This window comes from Podospora bellae-mahoneyi (assembly GCF_035222275.1).
Source record: "Podospora bellae-mahoneyi strain CBS 112042 chromosome 1 map unlocalized CBS112042p_1, whole genome shotgun sequence".
Taxonomy (NCBI): Eukaryota; Fungi; Ascomycota; class Sordariomycetes; order Sordariales; family Podosporaceae; genus Podospora; species Podospora bellae-mahoneyi.
In genome coordinates, this window is record NW_026946359.1 from 6,117,802 (window position 1) to 6,137,903 (window position 20,102).

General features: G+C 54.1%; 9 protein-coding genes across 9 annotated transcripts; 5 read left to right on the forward strand and 4 right to left on the reverse strand.

The window, feature by feature from the left end:
- Window positions 1–81: 81 nt before the first annotated feature.
- Window positions 82–1,704, forward strand: QC761_0020580 (uncharacterized protein; the record flags this gene model as incomplete). Its single annotated transcript, XM_062872068.1, has 1 exon — window positions 82–1,704. One exon carries the CDS (start codon window positions 82–84, stop codon window positions 1,702–1,704), a length of 1,623 nt encoding a protein of 540 aa, XP_062738332.1.
- Window positions 568–1,880, reverse strand: QC761_0020590 (uncharacterized protein; the record flags this gene model as incomplete). The annotated part of the gene is made up of 2 exons (XM_062872069.1): window positions 568–1,767; window positions 1,863–1,880. 2 exons carry the CDS (start codon window positions 1,878–1,880, stop codon window positions 568–570), a joined length of 1,218 nt encoding a protein of 405 aa, XP_062738333.1.
- Window positions 1,881–2,303: 423 nt separating this feature from the next.
- Window positions 2,304–3,566, forward strand: CSN4 (COP9/signalosome complex subunit Csn4; the record flags this gene model as incomplete). Its single annotated transcript, XM_062875100.1, has 1 exon — window positions 2,304–3,566. One exon carries the CDS (start codon window positions 2,304–2,306, stop codon window positions 3,564–3,566), a length of 1,263 nt encoding a protein of 420 aa, XP_062738334.1.
- Window positions 3,567–3,581: 15 nt separating this feature from the next.
- On the reverse strand, window positions 3,582–5,208 carry QC761_118180 (uncharacterized protein). The gene is made up of 4 exons (XM_062875101.1): window positions 4,647–5,208; window positions 4,499–4,562; window positions 4,243–4,440; window positions 3,582–4,188 (listed from the first exon to the last, which is right to left on the reverse strand). The coding sequence occupies exons 1-4, from the start codon at window positions 4,855–4,857 to the stop codon at window positions 3,897–3,899; spliced, it is 765 nt and encodes a 254-aa protein (XP_062738335.1). The 5' UTR covers window positions 4,858–5,208; the 3' UTR covers window positions 3,582–3,896.
- Window positions 5,209–6,163: 955 nt separating this feature from the next.
- Window positions 6,164–7,858, forward strand: QC761_118190 (uncharacterized protein; the record flags this gene model as incomplete). Its single annotated transcript, XM_062875102.1, has 4 exons — window positions 6,164–6,191; window positions 6,249–7,571; window positions 7,632–7,705; window positions 7,766–7,858. The coding sequence occupies 4 exons, from the start codon at window positions 6,164–6,166 to the stop codon at window positions 7,856–7,858; spliced, it is 1,518 nt and encodes a 505-aa protein (XP_062738336.1).
- A 1,423-nt stretch (window positions 7,859–9,281) lies between these two features.
- Window positions 9,282–11,995, forward strand: QC761_118200 (uncharacterized protein). Its single transcript, XM_062875103.1, has 3 exons — window positions 9,282–10,552; window positions 10,617–11,160; window positions 11,219–11,995. Exons 1-3 carry the CDS (start codon window positions 10,404–10,406, stop codon window positions 11,573–11,575), a joined length of 1,050 nt encoding a protein of 349 aa, XP_062738337.1. The 5' UTR covers window positions 9,282–10,403; the 3' UTR covers window positions 11,576–11,995.
- Window positions 11,996–12,368: 373 nt separating this feature from the next.
- Window positions 12,369–14,016, reverse strand: QC761_118210 (uncharacterized protein). Its single transcript, XM_062875104.1, has 2 exons — window positions 13,439–14,016; window positions 12,369–13,382 (listed from the first exon to the last, which is right to left on the reverse strand). The coding sequence occupies exons 1-2, from the start codon at window positions 13,502–13,504 to the stop codon at window positions 12,591–12,593; spliced, it is 858 nt and encodes a 285-aa protein (XP_062738338.1). The 5' UTR covers window positions 13,505–14,016; the 3' UTR covers window positions 12,369–12,590.
- PRE4 (Proteasome subunit beta type-7) lies at window positions 13,722–15,070 on the forward strand. Its single transcript, XM_062875105.1, has 3 exons — window positions 13,722–13,969; window positions 14,034–14,181; window positions 14,247–15,070. Exons 1-3 carry the CDS (start codon window positions 13,940–13,942, stop codon window positions 14,894–14,896), a joined length of 828 nt encoding a protein of 275 aa, XP_062738339.1. The 5' UTR covers window positions 13,722–13,939; the 3' UTR covers window positions 14,897–15,070.
- On the reverse strand, window positions 15,026–19,196 carry GFA1 (glutamine--fructose-6-phosphate transaminase (isomerizing)). Its single transcript, XM_062875106.1, has 5 exons — window positions 17,863–19,196; window positions 17,725–17,795; window positions 17,329–17,560; window positions 15,682–17,264; window positions 15,026–15,622 (listed from the first exon to the last, which is right to left on the reverse strand). Exons 1-5 carry the CDS (start codon window positions 17,865–17,867, stop codon window positions 15,402–15,404), a joined length of 2,112 nt encoding a protein of 703 aa, XP_062738340.1. The 5' UTR covers window positions 17,868–19,196; the 3' UTR covers window positions 15,026–15,401.
- Window positions 19,197–20,102: the final 906 nt, after the last annotated feature.

Sequence of the window (20,102 nt, forward strand, 5' to 3'; positions counted from 1 at the left end):
AAATACATTACGTTTTGTCCCCAATGAAGATTGTGATTCTCCAGTCAACGCCCGCTCATCCACCTCGACACACCCCTCAGGATGGCTACTCAGCATACGGCCGTGGTGCCCGGCACCGTCCACCTCGTCGATGTTTCCGGCGCGGTGCCTGCCGGCGCAAAGATGCGGGACGGGATCCAGCTTGTTCCCCGTCCTAGCGATGATCCCGAGGACCCTCTCAACTGGAGCAGAGGCCGCAAGATGTTGGCTCTCGCCATGGTTGTGGTCTACACCTTCGGCACTGGACTTCCTATGACCCTCCAATACTCGATTCTCGCCGACATCACCGCGGATACCGGCATCTCCACTGCAACACTTGTCGAGGGTACCGGTTACGCTTTCTTGCTGCTTGGTTTCGGCTGCTTGTTCTGGCAGCCCATTGCCTTGACATATGGCCGCCGTGGTGTTTATCTCGTTTCGACCCTTGCTACCGTGCCCTTGATGGTTTGGACAGCCTATTCCAAGTCGGGCGGCGAATGGTTCGCTCATCGTATCATCCTTGGGTTCTTCTGTGCACCTATCGAGGCCTTACCCGAGGTCAGCATCCCCGACGTCTTTTTTGCCCATGAGCGCGGTGCCATGATGGGCGTGTACGTCTTTTCGCTCTTCGGCTCCAACTTCCTGGCTCCCTTGATTGGCGGCTGGTTCAACGAGGCGTATGGATGGAAGTGGACCATGTACTTTGGTGCCATCTTCGCTGCCGTGGCCTTCATCATCATGTTTTTCTTCATGGAGGAGACCATGTATTTCCGCCAGGGTTTGGAGGGTCTGGAGGATGAGCAGGATGAGCTTGCTGCTGCTGCTCCCACCACCGATGCCGGAGAGAAGGGAGAGAAGAGCAGCAGCTCGAGCCAGACCGTCAGCGAATCTCCTGCTGCCATCTACGTCAAGCCCACCCTCGCCCAGAAACTCGTGTGGTTCCGCAAGATGGACGGCCGACCAACCTACCAACACATGCTCAAGACCATGTATATGCCCTTCATTTACCTTTACCAATTCCCCATCGTCCTCTGGGCCGGTTTCATCTACGGCATCAACCTCTGCTGGTACCAAGTCCTGAACGGAACTGCCAGCCCTGTTCTCGCCAACGCTCCCTACAACTGGTCTTCCGGTCTTGTCGGCACCATCTACACCGGTCCCATCGTCGGCGCGGCCATTGGCTGCTACTGGGCTGGTTCCATTGCCGATAAGTTCACCTTGTGGCTTGCCCGCCGGAACAACGGCGTCCGTGAGCCCGAGCACCGTCTCTGGCCCCTTCTTGTGACGGCTGTCTTGGGAGCCATCGGCCTTATCATGTGGGGTGTTGGTGCCCAGCATCACGCTCACTGGGCAGTTTTGGCCGTCGGTCTCGGTATTCTGACTGCCAGTGTCGTAGCTGGTGGCTCGGTTGCTCTCTCGTACAACATTGACTGCTACAAGGATATCTCGGGCGACACCACCACCGCTGTTATCCTGGTCCGCAACCTGATGGGTTTCGCCATTGCCTATGGAATCACGCCCTGGTATACCAACATGGGTCTCCAAAACTGCTTCATCATGGCTGGCTTCCTTGCCTTGGGCTGCACTCTCACCTTTTTGTTCATGACATGGAAGGGCAAGGATCTCCGTAGAGCTTCTGCCGAGCGGTATTGGAAGTATGCCGCCGAGAGCTCTTCTGCCCACTAATATTGTTACGGGGGTTGATGGGTGGGCGGCAGCCCTAATGTTGGATCTGATGAAGATGAATACCTAATAATACATAGAATATGATGAGTATGAGTAGTGAGTCTTTGTTTCTCATCAAGCTTGCTCACCAAAGCAGCGGCGGGTGGAAAGTCTCAAACGATAATGATAGATAACATGAATGTAAAATACCAAGGGAATTTTCTTCTCAGACAAGATTCCCCTTTGCGTGACGTGCTGTGTTGTAGGTAAATTGGAAAACGGAAGCCCCCTTCCTTTTCCATTGGTGGACCCAAATGCGCATGTCAAACCCCACTCCCCGGGGTTTGACAGCTCTGGGCTTGGCGTTTCCCCACAACCCCGCCCCATCCCACTCAAGCGGCCCGAGGCTGCACACTCCAGCACACAGCTTCCAGTCCCCCCACTGTCGGGCTGGCTGAGCTTCAACTTCCATCCATACAACGCTCTCAGCCTTGCTGTCACCAACCAATTTCAGGTCCGATTCATCACAGCCAGCTTATCATACCCAACATTTCGACCTCGTCATAAGCCCCAAACCCAAGTAACTTCGTCATTCCAGCTACCCAATTCGACCTCCGAACATGGTTTCGCCCAAGGTCCAGGAGGCCCTCGCAAAGGCCCAAGAGAACCCCGTCATCGGTTACAAAACCCTCCTCAACAGCCTCGACGACTTCTCCCCCCCAGAAGCCCGCAGCACCGATCTCAAAGCCATCACTGACGACCTGTTCGCCGCCTCCCACGGCGTCGTCACCACCAAAGCCGTCCTTAGCGACCTCATCAACGTCCTCAAAAACTCCCAGAACCACGAGTCCTGGATCGACGTCGGCACCCACATCGTCCGCGCCATCTCCTCCACCCCGTCCCTCTCCTCCTCTCTTGTCGACCAAGCCTCGGCCCTCCGCGAGCTCATCGCCACCGCCCACGAAACCAACGAGGACTTCCTCGCCGCCGCCAAGATCCTCGCCGAGATCCCCCTCGACTCCTCCCAGCGCCGCGTGTCAGACCGCGAGAAGGCCAAAATATGGATCAGAATTGTCAGGAACCACCTGGAGGAAGATGATAGCACTACCGCTGAGGCATACCTCAACAAGCTCAAGAACGTGATGCACAAGGTTGGAGACACGGATCCGGAGATGATGCTCCACTTCAAGCTGAGCGCCGCTCGGATTCAGGATTCCAACAGGCAGTTCTTGCAGGCGGCATCGAGTTACCACGACATCAGCTTCTCGCCTTCGATTGCTGAGGAGGAGAGGCTGCACACGCTCAGCATGGCGATCAAGTGCGCGGTCTTGGCGCCGGCCGGTCCGTTGAGGAGCAGGGCGTTGGGCAGGCTTCACAAGGATGAGAGGTCAGCGGGGCTGGAGGAGTATGGGATTCTGGAAAAGATGTTCTTTGATAGGCTGCTGTCGAGTGACGAGGTGGAAAAGTTTGCGCAGTCGTTGGCGCCGCATCAGCTGGCCAAGACGTCGGACGGGTCGACGGTGTTGGCCAGGGCTGTGGTGGAGCACAACTTGTTGAGTGCTGGGCGGTTGTACACGAATATTGGGTTTGACGAGTTGGGGCTGTTGCTGGGGTTGGATGGGGACAAGGCTGAGGAGACAACGGCAAAGATGATAGAGCAAGGGCGGTTGACTGGGTCTATCGATCAGATTGATCGGATCATCTACTTTGAAATGGGTGAGGCGTCTGGTGAGCATGGTAGCGGGCACACAACAGCACAGGTCGGAAAGGAGATCCGGCGGTGGGACAGCAACGTGCAGGCCTTGGCCGAAGATGTCGAGCGTGTGACAGACCTCCTGCAGGCAGAGTTTCCAGATTTTGTGGCCACTCAGATCGCCGTATGAAAGGGGGGATACAATGTCAGAAGAAGCGCATCTGTCTATAGCAAGCGAGCCGCATCGTCCCGCTGTTTGGGACATGTAGCTGGTCGAATGGTGTACTGACATGCCCTGTCTGTGGGCAAAATGTCTAGATCATAGATGAATAATGAAGAATTCGAATATAAAACACATATTTACTTACCCCCGAGATACCTATCCAACCGTTACCGTAACTCGAAATACGCCGATGCCAACCCTGTTCTCTTGAGACTAGAAAGCCAAACGCTGTCCGCCACTACCATGTATAACCAGAAATAGAAATCCGAAAAAAAAAAAAGAAAAAAAAGCAGGCGCCTAGTCCAGATCGGTTCGCCGAACCACGACATAGCCCCCGTCGAGGCTCTCTGGGTTGCCGGTCTCCTCCTCGAAGAGCTTGTCATCGTTCTTGAATATCCGCCGTCTCTTTGCGGGAGGAAGATCCGCCACCCTCTGCTTAACCAGTAAGCTCACCAAGGCCATGCCCACTTTGTTACCTATCAGGTCATAGCCCTCTGGGGTGAAATGGATTTGGTCGTCCCTGTAAGTCTTCCTGTCTGTCGAGGACATCTTCGTCAAGCTGATAGCATCGTGGAGATCGTATACGTGCCTGCGCTAAGTCAGCTAGGTAAGACAACAAAAAGTGGTAGACGATTGAACCCACAAGTTGGGCTTCTTGTAACCCATGATCAGCTCGTTGAGCACTTTCCTATCCGCGTCGCCCCTCATCTTGAATTTGCTGTCGCCCACCACATCGGGGACTGTTAGGGCCAGGACTTTACATCCACGTCGAAGTGGTATATCCCAGACCTCAGTCAACTTCTTGAAGATTTCCTGCGGTGGTACTCTAAACGCGATGTCGCTTGATACTTCGTCAGCGGACCTCATCAACCATGTCTACCATAGGGACGTAGACATACTTTGTGCCTCCCAAAACAATCACCCAGTCAAACGGAGGCTTGTCGTCCTTTTTAGCAGGCGGGACTATATCTCAACCTTGGGTGTTAGCTGTGTGTTCAAGTCCATCCATTTTGGCAATTGTGAAGCATTAACGAAAGAGCAACTAACAGCACTCCTGCATCCTCGTCAGGAACCCATTCCTGACCATATCCCCGCACTTCCCCCGCTCGACGGTGGTTATTTCGTAGTCAGGAAAGGCCATCGCCAGCATCTGGTCCATCTTGAAATGGTACGGGTGGTAGGCGGAGCCTAGGTAGGAATAGCCTGCTGTAAGACTGTCCCCAAAGCAGAGGATGCGCAGCTTCTGGCGGGCTGCCATCTTTGCAAGGGCTTTGGAAATGCGATGGCCCAGGTTTGTTTTCGGAAGGGGGCAGTAGCGATATCAAGAGACACGTGTTCGAGGGGTTGTGAGGTGGTGGAAGTGGAAGCTGAAGCTTTGATTGATGGTTCGGATCTCGGGGGCAGAATGCGGCGGGGGGAGAACTGACGGGGTGATGATGACGCGGGGATGCGCCTCCTTCGTTGGCTATCCAGCCAGCTTGTTGAGCGCCTCGTTGAAACTGTCGAAAGGATATTCCAGAGGCAAGTTTATGATCACAGTTCGATGCGCCGTAAAAAGAGCAATGTTTGATGATACGCGCAAGGTTGCAAGTTCCAGGTTGTTGATGGCTGTTCATGTGGTCCATGGTCTGCTGCCGTTGGGAAGGGTGGGGGCGGGGAGCTAGCTGAGGTGTCGGCCTCGCGCTAACAGCGGAACCCCTGCCCAGCGAAGTGGACCTATCTGCTCACCAAGCACCAAGGTCTCATTTTCATGGCAATTCAAAAGATCTCGATGTTTCTGAGCCTTATTTCTCGGTCTCTTGCTTTCGCTGCTTGTAGCATGTCAATGCCTATTACCGTTCACATATTTTACTTGTATATCATCCTCCAGAAACTCCGGAGATGAACTCGAGCATCCACATGGTCAACTAGGTACATCACATGAGCAGTTTTATGTTTCCCTGAAACAACCCGGGGTTGGAGATTCAACTTCAACAGTGTTTAGATGGGACTACATGGTGATAACGTCTGCTGAACGTTCCCCAAGAGCCCCTAACCATGAGCAATAGCTCGGTGACAGGAGCACTCTAGTCACAGCAGAAGGACAATTTGCACTTAGTGTCGTCACCCAGCCCTCGTTATGAATCATTCAACCTAGACGGCACCTGTTGTTGATGCAAGGGAAAAGAGCCCATCTACTGCGTATAAAACAGAAGAATACTGCACTTTGATATCGCCAAGCCGCAACTGCAGCTTCGGCCAAGCATTACAGCGAACTGTCGGTCCGTCCGCCGTTGTCGGAGTTCTAGATGTCAACCCCGGACCGCTGTCCGGTTCGTCACTTTCCCCAGAAAAAGCAACTGTCGGGTACAGTGGGGTCCCCTAGAGCAACAGCACCCGTCCTCCAATCACTCACCAGCGCATTAATTGAGCCAGATATCGGGTTTGCCCGCTCCCGCGTGACATTATCCCGTTGGTGACTGAGGGATGTTGACGTATAAATAATAAAATCTTCTCCGTATAGTTGTCAACATTGCTATTTGCTTTGAAATCATTCCACGAAGCCCAGAAGGCGAGTTGTCACAATGGCCAAAGTCTTCAGTGCAGAAGAAGGCATGTCTAAACAAATCAACCACACACAGGTGAATGCATTGCTGACCGCTGATCCAGTTGCCAAGCACAACACCGCAGAAAGCTGCTGGGTAGTCCTCCATGGCGCTGTTTACGACGTAACAGAGTTCCTCCCCTCCCACCCAGGAGGCGCCAGAATCATTCTCCAGCTCGCCGGCCGGGACGCCACCGCCGAGTTCGACCCTATCCACCCCCCAGGCACTCTCGAGGACAACCTCCCACCCACCGCCAAACTCGGCATCGTCGACCCCGAGAGCCTCAAAAAACTCCAACGCCAGTCCAACACCGCCAACCCAGCCCAGGAAGCAGCACGCCCACCCCCGCCACTCCACCACCTCCTCAATCTAGACGAAATCGAAGCAGTTGCCAAAACCCAAGTCTCCAAGAAATGCTGGGCCTACTACTTCTCCGCCGCCGACGACCTCATCTCCAAGACATACAACAATACCGTCTATCGCAACATTCTCCTCCGCCCCCGCGTCTTCGTCGACGTCACCAAAGCAGACACCACCACCTCCATCCTCGGCGGCGCCTTCAAGCTCGCCACCCCCTTGTACGTCTCCCCAGCAGCCATGGCCCGGCTGGCTCACCCGGACGGAGAAGCTGGAATAGCAAAAGGCATCTCCCGCTTCGGGGCCATGCAGCTCGTCTCCCACAACGCCTCCATGTCGCCGGAGCAAATCGTTGCCGACGCCAAACCGGATCAGATCTTTGGCTGGCAGCTCTACGTACAGAACGCTCGTGCTAAATCCGAGGCCATGCTGGCGAGGATAGCCAAACTGCCGCAGTACAAGTGCATTGTTCTTACTCTTGACGCACCTGTCCCTAGCAAGAGGGAGCATGACGAAAAGGCCGCGTTGGAGGCGGAGCTGCTGATCGAGGCATCAAAATCAGAGGAGGAAAAGGAAAAGGCAAAGAAGAGGCCGGATTCGAATAGTGGTGTGGGACAGCAGCTGTTCTTTGGCACGGCGGCTGATTTGACGTGGGATACGACTTTGCCGTGGTTGGCGAAGCATACCAAACTGCCTATTGTTCTGAAGGGGATTCAGACGCACGAGGATGTCTACCTGGCTGCGCAGTATGCGAAGAAGCATCCGGGGACGGTCAAGGCGGTCATTTTGAGCAATCACGGGGGTAGGTCGTTGGATACGGCGCCGCCGGCGGTGCACACGCTGTTGGAATGCAAGAAGTACTGTCCAGAAGTGTTTGATATCATTGAGATTTGGGTGGATGGGGGTATCAGGAGGGGGACGGATGTGGTCAAGGCTTTGTGTCTAGGGGCAAAAGCGGTGGGCGTAGGCAGGGCTGCACTCTATGGGTTAGGGGCTGGCGGGTGGAAGGGGGTGGAGAGGACTTTCGAAAGTGAGTTTGCCTTCATTGCTGTGGATTCTTTGGTCGTGAGGGTGCTGACATGATCATCAGTTCTCCAAGGCGAAATTCAGACGTGCATGAAGATGATGGGCGCAAAAGACATCTCGGAGCTTGGGCCACGCTTTGTGAGTTTGCCCGGATTTCAAGGGGCCCCTGACGAAGAACTAATAATCTTGTGATCGCAGATCAACAGCAGGATGGTCGAGCGGGACATCTTCGATGGCGGGGCTGGTCTCGACAGCACGGGGTTGTGGACGTCTCGTGCTGCCAAGCTGTAGGCGATTTTGCGGGGGAAGGTGTGCCAAGCTGGGTTGAGCATGTTGTAGATCCCTTTGCATGACGATCTCGTCCTAGCCGAGGCGGCATGTGGTTTGACGGGTGTTTTTGGGTTCTAGACAATTACCTGGAAGAAGAACGTTTCGAACAAGCACGTTCATTTGGGACGTGTGTGTACAACGCTGGCTTGTAATGCGAGATATTCAAATGGGTGCTGCAAAACCTCGCGATGGCCTTCTGATGGCAGCTATTCAAAGTCAGTCGGTTAGTCCGATGTTCACATGATGTCAATTCGATCAAGCAGTGCCGTCGGGTTGTTGCATGAGGCACAGATGTAGCCAAGACGGCTGTTCGAGGCTCTGCGGGTGCCAAATCTGCAAGGATTTGAGCTGGTCTCATGATGGCCACCTCCTCCCCTTTTCCACAACAGCTTCCAGCTCAGCAAGGGCAGATGAAAAGGTGACGCCAATATTTGGTATCAAAATCCAAGCTGGACACCACAGAATCAACTTGATTGGTTTATCTGCACCCACATGGATAAGAGGGAGAATGGGAAGTGTTCAAGGGAAAACCCAAACGCCACTTGAATCAACGGCATACTGCGTATTTGAGAGACGCAAATTGCCAAAACTACCACGTTGCAACCGGGTTTTCTGAGAGGCAGGAGTCGAATCGGCGGCTGGCTTCGTGCGTGCCATCAAAGAATTTCGTTGTGGTTGCATCACTGGAACCGGGCCGACCACTCACAGGCTTCCATCCTGGAAAGAGGACTCAAGCTTCGGTGTCAAATCTCCCAGTGGATCGCGTGGACACCTCTCCACTGGTCCACTCTCAACAACACAGACGGTATCGGCTCGCAAAAAGCGCTCCACGGACACGCAATTGTTGAACTCTTCCGTGGAGTCGCTAGAAAACTGGTTGAGAATCGGCAGTGATGGTGATCAGGGCGAAGAGAAAATAGTCGAGGGAGCTGAGGGAGAGATTCACATGCAAGTTTTGACAAAATGATACCCGGCCCCTCATCTGATAAATAGGCGAACGTTTGACCAAGATTTCACTCTTGGAGAGGATTATTGGAGAAATAGCTTGGCTGTGCGACTCCAAAAGTGCCTCTGTACCCAATAGTGAGCACTGCTTCACGCCTCTCGCGGCCAAATGCAGGTGTTGAGCTTTGTCGCTTTCGGTGGAGCAGACCCAAAATTTTCATGTGCTCCATCCATGCCGAGGGCCTTTCCCTGTCGAGCAGGGATCTGCAGACGGGGAAGAGGTCCCCCTTGACGCCTCTCCCCCAGAAAATGCGGGGGCAGGCCACGAAATGATCTCTTGGCATCATCCTCGTTTTGGCAGTCACGTCCGTTGTCGTCCAGATTCTCGACCCTCAAATCTCGACAGTGCCACCGTTTTTTCAGAAGAGGACCCTTGCCACGGCCGCCCTTGCAACGGTGTGTTAGAGGTGCCGAGTAAGTAGCCGGGCTGATGGACTCGAGCAACGATAGTTGTGTAAGAATACCTTCGAGTCAAGCCGATTTAGATAGACGTTGCGCAAACTGCCAACACAAGAGCTGCTGCAATCTCGTCAGGTCTGAGCAGCCTGCATATGCAGAGCGTTGCTAGACCTCATGCGGTTAGAGACGCCTCCTCGTGAGGCGTTTCCCCACTGGTGCTCGCAGGTTCCAATCCTTTCACACTGTCGACGGCAGCAAGTACGGATACGGAAGCAGTCGCCCCAGCATGTCAAGCTATGGCCTGGCCCCGTTTCCTCCACATTCCCCGCATTGTCAGTCTCGGGCCAAGATCTCTGGGCATTGAGAAAACACCCCATTCTCCTGGCGTCGGTGACAATTGATGGGGAGGCCCAACCGACTGTTCAACGCGAAGGAGAAAGCGTCCGGATTTGTACGAGAGGAAGGCCTCACTGACATCACAAACCGAACCAGCTGATGTGTTTTTGTGTTCAGATCAAAGAAACGTCGGTGAGGTAGGTGGCTTTGATCTGATCTCTTGGCTCTCGGTACGGTTAGCCATGTCCCACGGAACATTTCAGGGGCGCTGGCCATCTTGGAGCTGAAAAGGGTTAGGGTATGAAATGACGGGCGCGACAAGGGCGCAACGAAGACTGCGGGGGAACCAGGTCAACTGGGCAATAGCTCGGGGGACCTACTTGAACAGGCTAGAGGAGTGGTCAAGACGAGACCTACCAGCGGGTGGCAACCAGGATCCATTGTCCTCCAGACCAACGCACCTTGCCATCACGGGGGAGCAAGCGACAGAAAGCGACGATGGCCCCGGCCCTTGCTCTCCCGACTTGCAAGCTTGCCCGCCGACAGGCAATTCCCCTGTGCGGCGTCCCCAATTCTCTTTGCGACCACTCAGAGCTCTTGTGTTCATGACACACTTATAAGTGGTCAGCCCTGTCCTTCCGCGTCTCTTATAACCCCCTTCTTTCCTCTTCATACCGTTTCACCCTCCCGTCCATCCACCCATTCTGCATCCTTCTTTCTGCAGGTTGAGGAGAACCGGTATCGAGATCCGTCACAGACTTCCGACATGGCCGACGCCGACAAGCCCATCGCTACCACTAGCGAGAATGTTGTTGAGAAGCCGCGGAGACGCGGATGTGTAGGACACTGCGTCAGATTCTGGTGGGTGTACTTGATCGTCCTCATCGTTCTTACTGTCATTCTTGTGCCAGTCATGTAAGTGTTTGCCCATTCTCCGTTGCCAACATTCGCGGCCAATTCTTACTGATTCATCACCCAGTCTCCTGGTCGCCGTTCCCAAGATTGCTCAGTCCAAGCTTGATGAAGCCGAGCTCATTATCAACGGCATCACTGTCACCGATACCCAGACCAAGAAGATGACCATGTCTATCGACAGCACCATCAAGAGTGATGGCAAGGTTCACGCCACCATTGAGCCCTTCCTCGGGGTCATGTACCTCGAGGATATCCCTTCGCACATTCCTTTCGCCAGCATCAACTTCCCCGAGACCACCAGCGAGGCCCTTCAGCAGGTCAAGGTTACCCAGACCCTCGAGATCAAGGATGTGGATGCCCTGACCACTTTCAACACATGGCTGCTCGCCAACGAGACCCTCAGAGTGACCGTCTTGGGTGAGACTGGTATTCACGTCAAGGGCATCTCTAGACGCTATCCCGTTACTTTCAAGAAGACCATCGAGATGCCCGGCCTCCAGATGCTTCGGGGCACTTCTGTCAACGAGACCAAAATCAACCTCGATCCCGTGTATAACTTCAACGCAACAACCTGGATTCCCAACCGCTCTCTTGTGTCTTTCGAACTTGTAAGTCTTGACCGAGTCATCTCTACCATCACTTGAGCGTCTACTCATCCTTCACCAGGGCAATGCCACCTTCCACAACTACCTTGACGGCAAGGAGATTGGCACCGTCTATATTGACAACCTCTTCCTCAAGGCCGGCGAGGTCACCAAGGCCGACATGCGCGCCACCATTGAGAATGCACCCGTACTTGAGGCCCTCGGAAAGTCTCCCGCTTGCGACAAGGACAATGGATGGCTCGACTTCGAAATTCGTGGCAAGACCGTCAACAACAAGGGCCAAGACCTTCCCTACTTCGCCGACGCTTTGGCTGCAGACACCCAGACCATTCCTATCGATATCGGCGGCACGATTCAGCGGTCTTTGGGTCTCACTATTCCCTGCGGCGGCCTCGGCGGCGGTGACCATTCTGATTAAGTCGCAGGCCGTCATGAGTCCTGATGAGCACCTTGCCATATATCAAAACTTGTAATGACCGGGCGAACGGATGGAATTCTGTGTTAATACCTTTCTGCTTTTTTGTTGATGTTGTTTCTGGGAGCCGAGATACCACTGTATGGTTTTTTTTTTTTTGCTGCGATGGGATGAGTAATGTGGAAAAACAAAGATACCAAATGAAGTTCATGAATTGAACTTGGAGAAGGGAGCCTCAGTCTGACTGTAGCTATGGGAAGATAGGGGGTCTTGGGGCGGGGGTATGTACAGTAGTACTTTTTGATGGGCTGGCTATATATAAGTCAGCAGTCCTTGTAACACTGCCAGTCGGTGGGCGACACTGACTGACCAACAACATGACGCCTTTTAGGCCTTCAAGACACGCATGCTTCCTATCTTTTACGTGACTATTAAAGATTTGTCTATCTGAGAACTAATATGGCCTTGCATCAGTTTATATCACCCTGGCTGCTCACGTTATCATTACCTAGGTGTGCAGTAGAGCTGAAGCCAACCTTGTAAACTCGCTCTACCTACCTGCCTACCTCCGGACCAAGTCTTCATGCTGAACGTCATCCCTTCCATCATCGACCCCGTTTGATGTTGACCCCGTCTGATGTTGACGGGAATGGGACATGGGCAGGAAGATGATGGTCCTCGTTGCCAGGAAGAAGACATTACCGTTGATAGCCACCGGTTTCATCACAAGTCACCGAGGGTGCCCAAATGATATTGCTGCAAAACACTTTTACTTTTATCACTCCACAAATTTTTATCGAGTTGTGCAGAATAACTGGCCCTGACGGCTAGGATTACGATGACACTTCTGCAGCCGAGCAGCAGTTCAGGCTCTGTTTCAACATATGCCGGACGCATTGGCACCCTGATCGTGATTTCCATTCCCCCCCGTATATCAACTCCTCAAATCTCGCACCACCGATGCTTCTCTTCGGTATGCACAACCCACCTATCACAATCCTTCATCCCATCACGTCAATTAATACCTCCCCTTCCTCTTCCTCCCAAACCGTTCCTCCCCCGACAAACCCGTCCTCAAATCTGGCAACACCCCGCTATCACCCCCCGCCGTCGCTGTCCCAGCGCTCACAAACTCAACCCTCTCCCCCCTCCCCCTCTCCCTCTCCTTCCTAGTCTTGATCTGAGCCTTCCACAACGCATCCTTGTACGCCCACCCGGGAAACCCCGTCAGCGGATCCCAGAGCTCTTTGCTCAGGGTGGTAGCATACTGCTCCGTTCCTTTCCCTCCGTCATCATCCCCGTCAAAACTCGTCCCGATCCCCGCAAACGTCAGCAGCTGCTCCATCACTGCTGGGTTTCTCAGGCCGTGGGATTGCGCGATACGTTCGTTGAAGTGAATGTTTTTCTCCCGTTTGAGTTTGAGGAAGTTGTCGAATTTGGCCGTTAGGGAGTTGATTTGTGGGAGGAGGGCTGGGGAAAGGGGCGGGGAGGGAGGGATGGAGGTGTCGGGATTGGGAGGGAGGGTGAGGCCTTGGATTAGGGCGCGGTTGGTGGAGTAGGGGGATCGAGGGGGGGCGGAGGGGTCGAGGGGGATGGTCATTTCCATGTCTTCTGGTTCGGGGAGGGTGTTCGATGGTGGGAGGGAAGGGCCGAGGGCGGGGCCTAAGACGGGGCCGAGGGGTGGTGACTGTTTTGATGGCGGGGGCAAGGGTTGAGGTGGTGGTGAGGGTTGTTTGGGTGGGAACGAGGGTGTTTGTTGGGGCGCATCTTTAACTTCTGGTGCGATGGGTTTGACTGGTGGTTTTGTGACCTTCAAAAACGCGTGTTAGTGGAAGTATGCATGGTTGCGAGAGTGTAAAAACTCACCTGAGGCTCGGGGAGCGGTTGGGCTTCCTCGTCCTCGTCACTACTTTCGTATACTACCAAACCCATTTTTTTGCAGATAATATGCGGCCAATTTCGTTTAGAAAATATGAGTCTTCGTGTTTGGGAATAATGGAATTGCGGCTCAAAGTTGATGGTTCTCTTGTATGTTTGAGAAGAAGGGTATCACGTGCAGCCTTGGCAGATGAAGTTGAACCTGAGCCATCCAGCCTCAGGCTGTCAGCCACCCACCCTTGCCTTGGCAGCGCAGGCCCGCACTGACCAAGCAGCACCCGCCAGGAAGGCAGCACTTGGACGCGAAGCTACAGGGAGCTCCAGCCCCAATCCAACATCATCGAACAAGCTCCCCGTATCAACCAACCCAACGTGATCACCGACGACGAAACAGACTCCAACCGCTCTCGAGAAACAAATCGAAACCCGAATTCATAGCCGCTCCCCAGACCACTGTTGTGTTACTACCCTCCACAACCCACCGCACCCATGGATCACCGCCCGCAAGCCTGGGGTCGTGTATGTCCCCTCACATCCACCACTGCCCACCACGGCAACAAACTAACCTTCCCGCTTCTCAAAGCCCAGAGATGATGTCTACGGCGCCTACGATGCCTCCTACCTCAACAACAGCGGTCCCAGAACCGTCACACAATCACCCGTCGTAACAGGCACCTCGGTCATCGCGATCAAGTACAAGGACGGCGTCGTTATGGCGGCCGACAACCTGGGTATGTTTCGCCTCCTCAACCCACCCCAGCAACCGCCCAACTAACAATCCCCTTCCCCAAACCAGCCTCCTACGGCTCTCTAGCCCGCTTTACCGACGTCAAGCGCCTCCGCACCTTCCTCGACACAACCGTCATCGGCTTCGGCGGCGACGTTTCCGACATGCAGTTCCTCGACCGCCACCTCAAAGAGCTAGCCACCGACGAATCCTACGAGGTGGAACCAACCCTCGACGACGAAGACGACGAAGAATCCTCCTCTTCCAAACCCGGCCACCTCAACGCAGCCAACCTCTTCAAGTACCTCCAAAAGCTCATGTACCAACGCCGCAACTCGTTCGACCCCCTCTGGAACCAGATCCTCGTTGCCGGGCTCGACTCGGAATCGAAGCCCTTCCTCGCTTCTGTTGACTTGAGGGGAACATCTTTCACTTCCCCGTCGTTGGCTACCGGGTTTGGCGCGGCGTTGGCTCAGCCCATTATGCGCAAGTACGCTGGCACAGAGGAGGACGCTGCCAAGCTTACGAGGGAGCAGGCGGTGGAGGTGGTCAAGGAGTGCATGAAGGTGCTTTTCTACCGTGATGCTAGGTCGCTGGATCGGTATTCCATTGCGGTGGTGAACAAGGATGGGATTGAGCTCGAGGAGGATCAGCAGCTCGAGAAGCAGAGTTGGGCGTTTGCTGAGCGGATCAAGGGGTATGGTACTCAAACTGTCTAAGGCTTGGGCTTGGGCTGTAGCAATGATGGGAGCATGGGTTCTTAGAAATGGATGGACAAGTCTTCGCCTTGTACTATCAGCAAGCATGTGCAAACGAATGAATGATTCTGAGCAAAAAGTAGCTTGTGCCAGCATGGCTCACCGGTTCAAATTACGACTAACCTTGCATCACGAGAAATGTTCAGATTTGCTCTCCAATTTGCTGTTCATGTCTCTTTATTTCGACTCGCTTTCCTAGATATGTATCCCACTATCTTGTAAACCCCTAACAAAAAATCGACATGGGGCGAAAATAACACAAAAATACGCTTTCTTTGGCACGCCAAAACCAGTACAGACAACAAGTCTTTGAAAAGCATCGGTGTACCACCCACACCTGATATCCTTTTTTTGGGTACCCCCCGTTTCCGCCCAACGCCAGTTGGCTTGGGAAATTAACAGACGGTAGCATCCGTATTCTTACACACATACAACTCCACCCCCAGTGCCGGCTGCTGCCAACACTCTACTCGACAGTAACCGACTTAGCCAGGTTACGAGGGAAGTCAACGTTGAGACCCTCGAGAACAGCGAGCCAGTAGGCAATCAGCTGCAATGGGATGACATTGAGGATACCCTGGAGAACATCAACCGTCTTGGGGACCTCGATCTTCTCGGCCTGGTTCTCGCTAAACTCCTCGTCGCCTTCGTTGCAGATAACAATGGGCTTGCCTCCACGAGCAGTAACTGGAAATGTGACGTCAGCATGAGAAACATGAATAGGTCATGAAAGCGGGATTGCAAACCTTGTTGGTAGGCGTTCAAGCTCTTCTTGAAGAGATCATCACGGGTGAGGATCATGATGATGGGCAAGTTCTCGTCCACAAGGGCGAGCACACCGTGCTTGAGCTCACCGCTCATGACGGCCTCGCAGTGCAAGTAGCTGATTTCCTTGATCTTGAGGGCACCTTCCAGCGCTGTGCTGTATTGGCTGCCACGACCGAGCAGGAGCAAGCTCTTCTGGTTTCTGAAGGTGCTCTCGCAGAGAGCCTTGATCTTTTGGTCTTGAGAGAGGACGGACTTGATCTGGTCACTGATCTTAGAGAGACCCTCCATAATCTCCTCTCTTCTCTTCTGCTTGGAAGCACGGTCCTCGCCCAATGAGAGAGCGAACATGATCATGGCAATGAATTGCGAGGTGTAGGCCTTGGTGGACGCAACACCGATTTCGGGACCGGCGTTGACGTGCACACCGCAGTGGGTGAGGAGGGAAATGCTGGAACCAACAACATTGACGATACCGACAGTCAGGGCACCGCGGTCGAGGCAGTATCTGAGAGCCATCAGCGAGTCGGCTGTTTCACCAGACTGGGACACAAAGACGCAGGTGTCATCTCTGAATACTGGCGCCTGGCGATCCAGGAAGTCGGAGGCAAGCTCAACAGCAATAGGAATTTCGGTAAGCTCCTCAAAAACACCCCTGACAGCCATGCAGCTGTGGTAGGAAGTACCGCAAGCAATGAAGATAATGCGACGGGACCGGCGAATGGTGGCGATGTAGCTCCTGAGACCACCGAGTGTTACTGTCTGGTTGCCGATGTCAAGACGACCACGCATGGTGTTGACAACCGACTCGGGCTGCTCGAAAATTTCCTTTTGCATGAAGTGGTCGAACTTGCCCTTCATGATCTCCTGGAGCTCGAGCTCAAGGGTCTGGATGGTACGGACATTGCTGCTTCCATCGGCCTTCTTGAGGCGATGGATGTGGAGAGAACCCTCGTGGATGTGGGCGATGTCATCGTCCTCGAGGTACATCACCTTCTTGGTGTGCTCAACAATGGCCGATGGATCCGACGACAAGAAGAACTCGGTGGGCATTGGGAGACCATCATCGGTCATGAAGGCGCGGGACTGCGATCGGTGAAGGAGCGACTTGTCGGGGGCTCCAAGCAGGCCGTTAGGTGAGAGGAGGCCACCGGCGACAGACGACTTCTTGAGCGCAACATTCTGGGAGGCGGCTTCGGCGGAGAGGGGGGTGTTGTCGTCCGAGTACTCGACATCGACGAAGTCGACCTTCATGCGCTTCTGCGTCTTGACGCCGACAACCAAGGGAGAACCCTTGCGAGCGGCAATCACCTCATGGGGATAGTGCACGCTCTTGATGAGCAAACCGTAGGCGCCCTCCAGCTCGCTAATAACGGCCTTGGCGAGATCGGTGAACCCAATGCCCCTGTTCTGGTCGTAGAGATACTTTGCGAGCTTCGCAATGCATTCTGTGTCCGTCTCAGTCTCAAACCTGAAACCCTTGGCCTCAAGGAGAGTCTTGAGCTCCTTGTAGTTGGTGATGATGCCGTTGTGGACGATGGAAAACTCCCATGTGGGGTCGGACCTTAAAGACGATCAAATGGTCAGGTCGGGGTCAAGTCAAGGCGGAGGGGTTGCAATGGACGTACCTGTGGGGGTGGCAGTTGAGACGGGAGGGGGGACCGTGGGTGGCCCAGCGAGTGTGTGCGATACCGACGTGGGAGTCGAAGACCTTGGAGAGGTCGGGCTTGCTCTCATCAACAAGCTGCCTCAGCTTGGCGACCTTGCCTACCTCCTTGAAGGCAAGGACTTCCTTCTTCTTGTCGCCATCGACGGCAAAACCGGCCGAGTCGTACCCTCTGTACTCGAGACGGGAAAGTCCTGCATTGGCGCAACAAGTCTAGATCAGCCACAGCCCACTCTCTGACGGATCCGTTGAATCCTGTTTGTTGTGCCTCGTTGCTGTTTCTGGGTGAAACGCCGAGGTGGGGGAAGCAGCGGCGTCGTATTCCCGCCCAACCAAACGAATGACCAGAGACACATACCGTTGATGAGTGTGTCAATGATAAACTTCCTGTCCTTTTCCACCAAGTAATTCACGTAACCGAAAATGCCACTGCGAGGCCAGAGTCAGTGTATGGTAAGGTACGGGCGGGTCTGGCTTCGGGAAGGGGGCTGCGTACCACATTGTCACCGACTGCCAGCTAAACGAGGGGATCGAAAGTAAAAACCGGAAATTGCGAAGATGAGAATGCGCGGGGTGAGCGGGTGGGTATCACGGGATGGTGCTTTCACAAGCCTCCAAAGCTAAAAGCAAGAACAGGTGAGTCGAGTTGATGATGGGAAGGGGAATGGAGTCAGGAAGGCCACCTGTATCTGCAGCCTCTGGGGAGCTTGACTTTATGGCTGGCTCTCTGGCACCGAACTGGCGCGAGGAATGCTGCAGGGTGTTTGGAGTGGGGCAGCTAGCGGCCGGAGTCGACTGGGAACAGGGGTTGTGCTGGGCGCAGCATCTGCCATTGACCACCGTCGTCACTGCCCACCTCTCGTTTGGCCTTAGCCCGTCGTGTTGACCTCTTTTGCTTTCTTTGGAATAATGGAATACCCCCTGGAAGCGCAGTTACCCGGCCCTTCCTAACACCCTCGCTTTATCCAATTCGCCCGCCCTGGAATCCCGATCGACACACTGCAGAAAGAGGCATTATGTGTGCACTTCAGGTTTCTTGTTCGCTGACAGCGCCGCTGTCAACAGGGGATCCAAGAGCTCCCACCGACGGAGGCGTCTCGGTGGCACCCTGAGTCCTGACCGCAAGGCCTCATCCCCGCGCACCCCCCAACTGCCTGCTCTGCTCCTCGCCGTCTGATATCAAAACAAACCAGGCGTTTGTTTGTGTCGCTCGTAATCTTTCACCACACTTGGACTACGTTCCGGATGTCTCACGAGTGCCTCAACCCTTACAAGAGGAAAGGGTGACCAAAAGCAACGACACCATTCCAATGCAACTGTTCTCCGAGACGGTCTCAGAGTTGGACAGGAAGGAAAGCAACAGCCTTCCCATTGGAGAAGACGAGGAGCCGCCAGCGGGCTGCATACTCTTGTCAGCTCATCGCTCATCTTCAACTCTGATCACCACAGCACCGCTTGCTAGTCAGCTTGCCGCTTGTCGGTCCAACACCTCGGCTTTTGTCAGTTACATGGTGCTATCTAGCCTCAGCAGTAGCTCGTCTCGTCAGATCGAGGCGGTTGCTCTTAACGCCCTTTTGCGAGTCGACTGGTCTTGTCTCGGCAGTCGACCCTCTCAAGTTGTTGTTTCTCGGCAACCTGGCATCGTTGTACGCTCGCTTTTCGGCGCCAAGAACGCTGCTGCTTGAGCTTGTCGTCTCACCGCCACCCGAATCCTGACATAACGGCTTCGGGCCCCTCAAATAGAGCAACGATGTGTCAATACAGTTCCGACAGGAGACACTCCGACCCTCTGCCCAGCAATACACGTATCGTCTGTTCTTCGTGCCCAGCGCCGACAATCCGGAAGGGGCAGCCACTCGGATCGGTATACAATTTGCTCCAGGGTCCCTCAATGGCAACAGTGGAGCATCTTCGTATCACGACGGGCCAAGCTGTTTCCCCTTGGACGAGTGGATATAACCTCTGGTTCTTCGAGGCATAAATATAACACAACATACAATCTCGTGGCTCTGGCGGTCCCCCAATTCTCTAGCTGCGTCCCTGTGCACAGTAGTTGGGTGTTGTCATACCAAAACCCCTCGTTAATCTGCCCTATCGCTGTGCCTGTGAACATGACGTCTGTTTCCAGGTTCTCCGCCAATTGCCCATGGACATGGCATCCGGCTACGCTAGGCCAGGAACCGCCTAGAAAGACCAGAGAATGGTTCTGAATGCAACCCTTCCAACCAAGAAGCTTCCAAGATGATCGCCTCCCAGGTCCGGCACTGATTACCGGGAATGGAATAACTATCATCAATCAAAACAAGCAGAAACCGCATCAAAAAAGGGGGGCCAAAAAGAGGTGAGATTGCGTAGCCCGCTTTTTGAGGCTGTGAACTGGTTTTCACACCCTGGTTTGTTGGAACAAAGGGATGGGTCTCTTCTCTCTCCCACAGGCGCCCCCTGGGCTTTGCGATTTCTATTCTTAGAAATACCTAATCTTGCTGGGTCCCTGGCGTGGGGCTTAAACCTTCCAACTGCCGGACACGATCATCTTGTCCCCTGTGGACGGTATCGTAACGACAAACGGCTTGGTGGGGGTGGAGGGGGGGAAGAGAGAAGAGAAGGAACCAGATGCAAAAAAGTGCTACGATGCAATCGGGCCGCCCATACGCAATACGAGGAAACAATTGCCCCCTTTTTGCTATGTTTATTTATGCGATATCGTCACGGGCCACTGTCAGTGATATGATGATG

What these genes read in the sequence shown, in the direction of transcription:
- QC761_118200 (XM_062875103.1), top strand. Translation starts at nt 10,404, where the DNA reads ATGGCCGACGCCGACAAGCCCATCGCTACCACTAGCGAGAATGTTGTT. An exon ending in GTCATTCTTGTGCCAGTCAT is followed by an intron (nt 10,553 to 10,616) that starts GTAAGTGTTTGC and finishes TTCATCACCCAG; the next exon opens with TCTCCTGGTCGCCGTTCCCA. An exon ending in CTCTTGTGTCTTTCGAACTT is followed by an intron (nt 11,161 to 11,218) that starts GTAAGTCTTGAC and finishes ATCCTTCACCAG; the next exon opens with GGCAATGCCACCTTCCACAA.
- QC761_118180 (XM_062875101.1), bottom strand. Translation starts at nt 4,857, where the DNA reads ATGGCAGCCCGCCAGAAGCTGCGCATCCTCTGCTTTGGGGACAGTCTT. An exon ending in GACGAGGATGCAGGAGTGCT is followed by an intron (nt 4,563 to 4,646) that starts GTTAGTTGCTCT and finishes GTTGAGATATAG; the next exon opens with TCCCGCCTGCTAAAAAGGAC. An exon ending in GGTTACAAGAAGCCCAACTT is followed by an intron (nt 4,189 to 4,242) that starts GTGGGTTCAATC and finishes GACTTAGCGCAG; the next exon opens with GCACGTATACGATCTCCACG.
- PRE4 (XM_062875105.1), top strand. Translation starts at nt 13,940, where the DNA reads ATGGATCACCGCCCGCAAGCCTGGGGTCGT. An exon ending in GCCCGCAAGCCTGGGGTCGT is followed by an intron (nt 13,970 to 14,033) that starts GTATGTCCCCTC and finishes CGCTTCTCAAAG; the next exon opens with CCCAGAGATGATGTCTACGG. An exon ending in TATGGCGGCCGACAACCTGG is followed by an intron (nt 14,182 to 14,246) that starts GTATGTTTCGCC and finishes TCCCCAAACCAG; the next exon opens with CCTCCTACGGCTCTCTAGCC.
- QC761_118210 (XM_062875104.1), bottom strand. Translation starts at nt 13,504, where the DNA reads ATGGGTTTGGTAGTATACGAAAGTAGTGACGAGGACGAGGAAGCCCAA. An exon ending in AACCGCTCCCCGAGCCTCAG is followed by an intron (nt 13,383 to 13,438) that starts GTGAGTTTTTAC and finishes GCGTTTTTGAAG; the next exon opens with GTCACAAAACCACCAGTCAA.
- GFA1 (XM_062875106.1), bottom strand. An exon ending in CATTGACACACTCATCAACG is followed by an intron (nt 17,561 to 17,724) that starts GTATGTGTCTCT and finishes GCGCCAATGCAG; the next exon opens with GACTTTCCCGTCTCGAGTAC. An exon ending in CTTGAACGCCTACCAACAAG is followed by an intron (nt 15,623 to 15,681) that starts GTTTGCAATCCC and finishes TCACATTTCCAG; the next exon opens with TTACTGCTCGTGGAGGCAAG.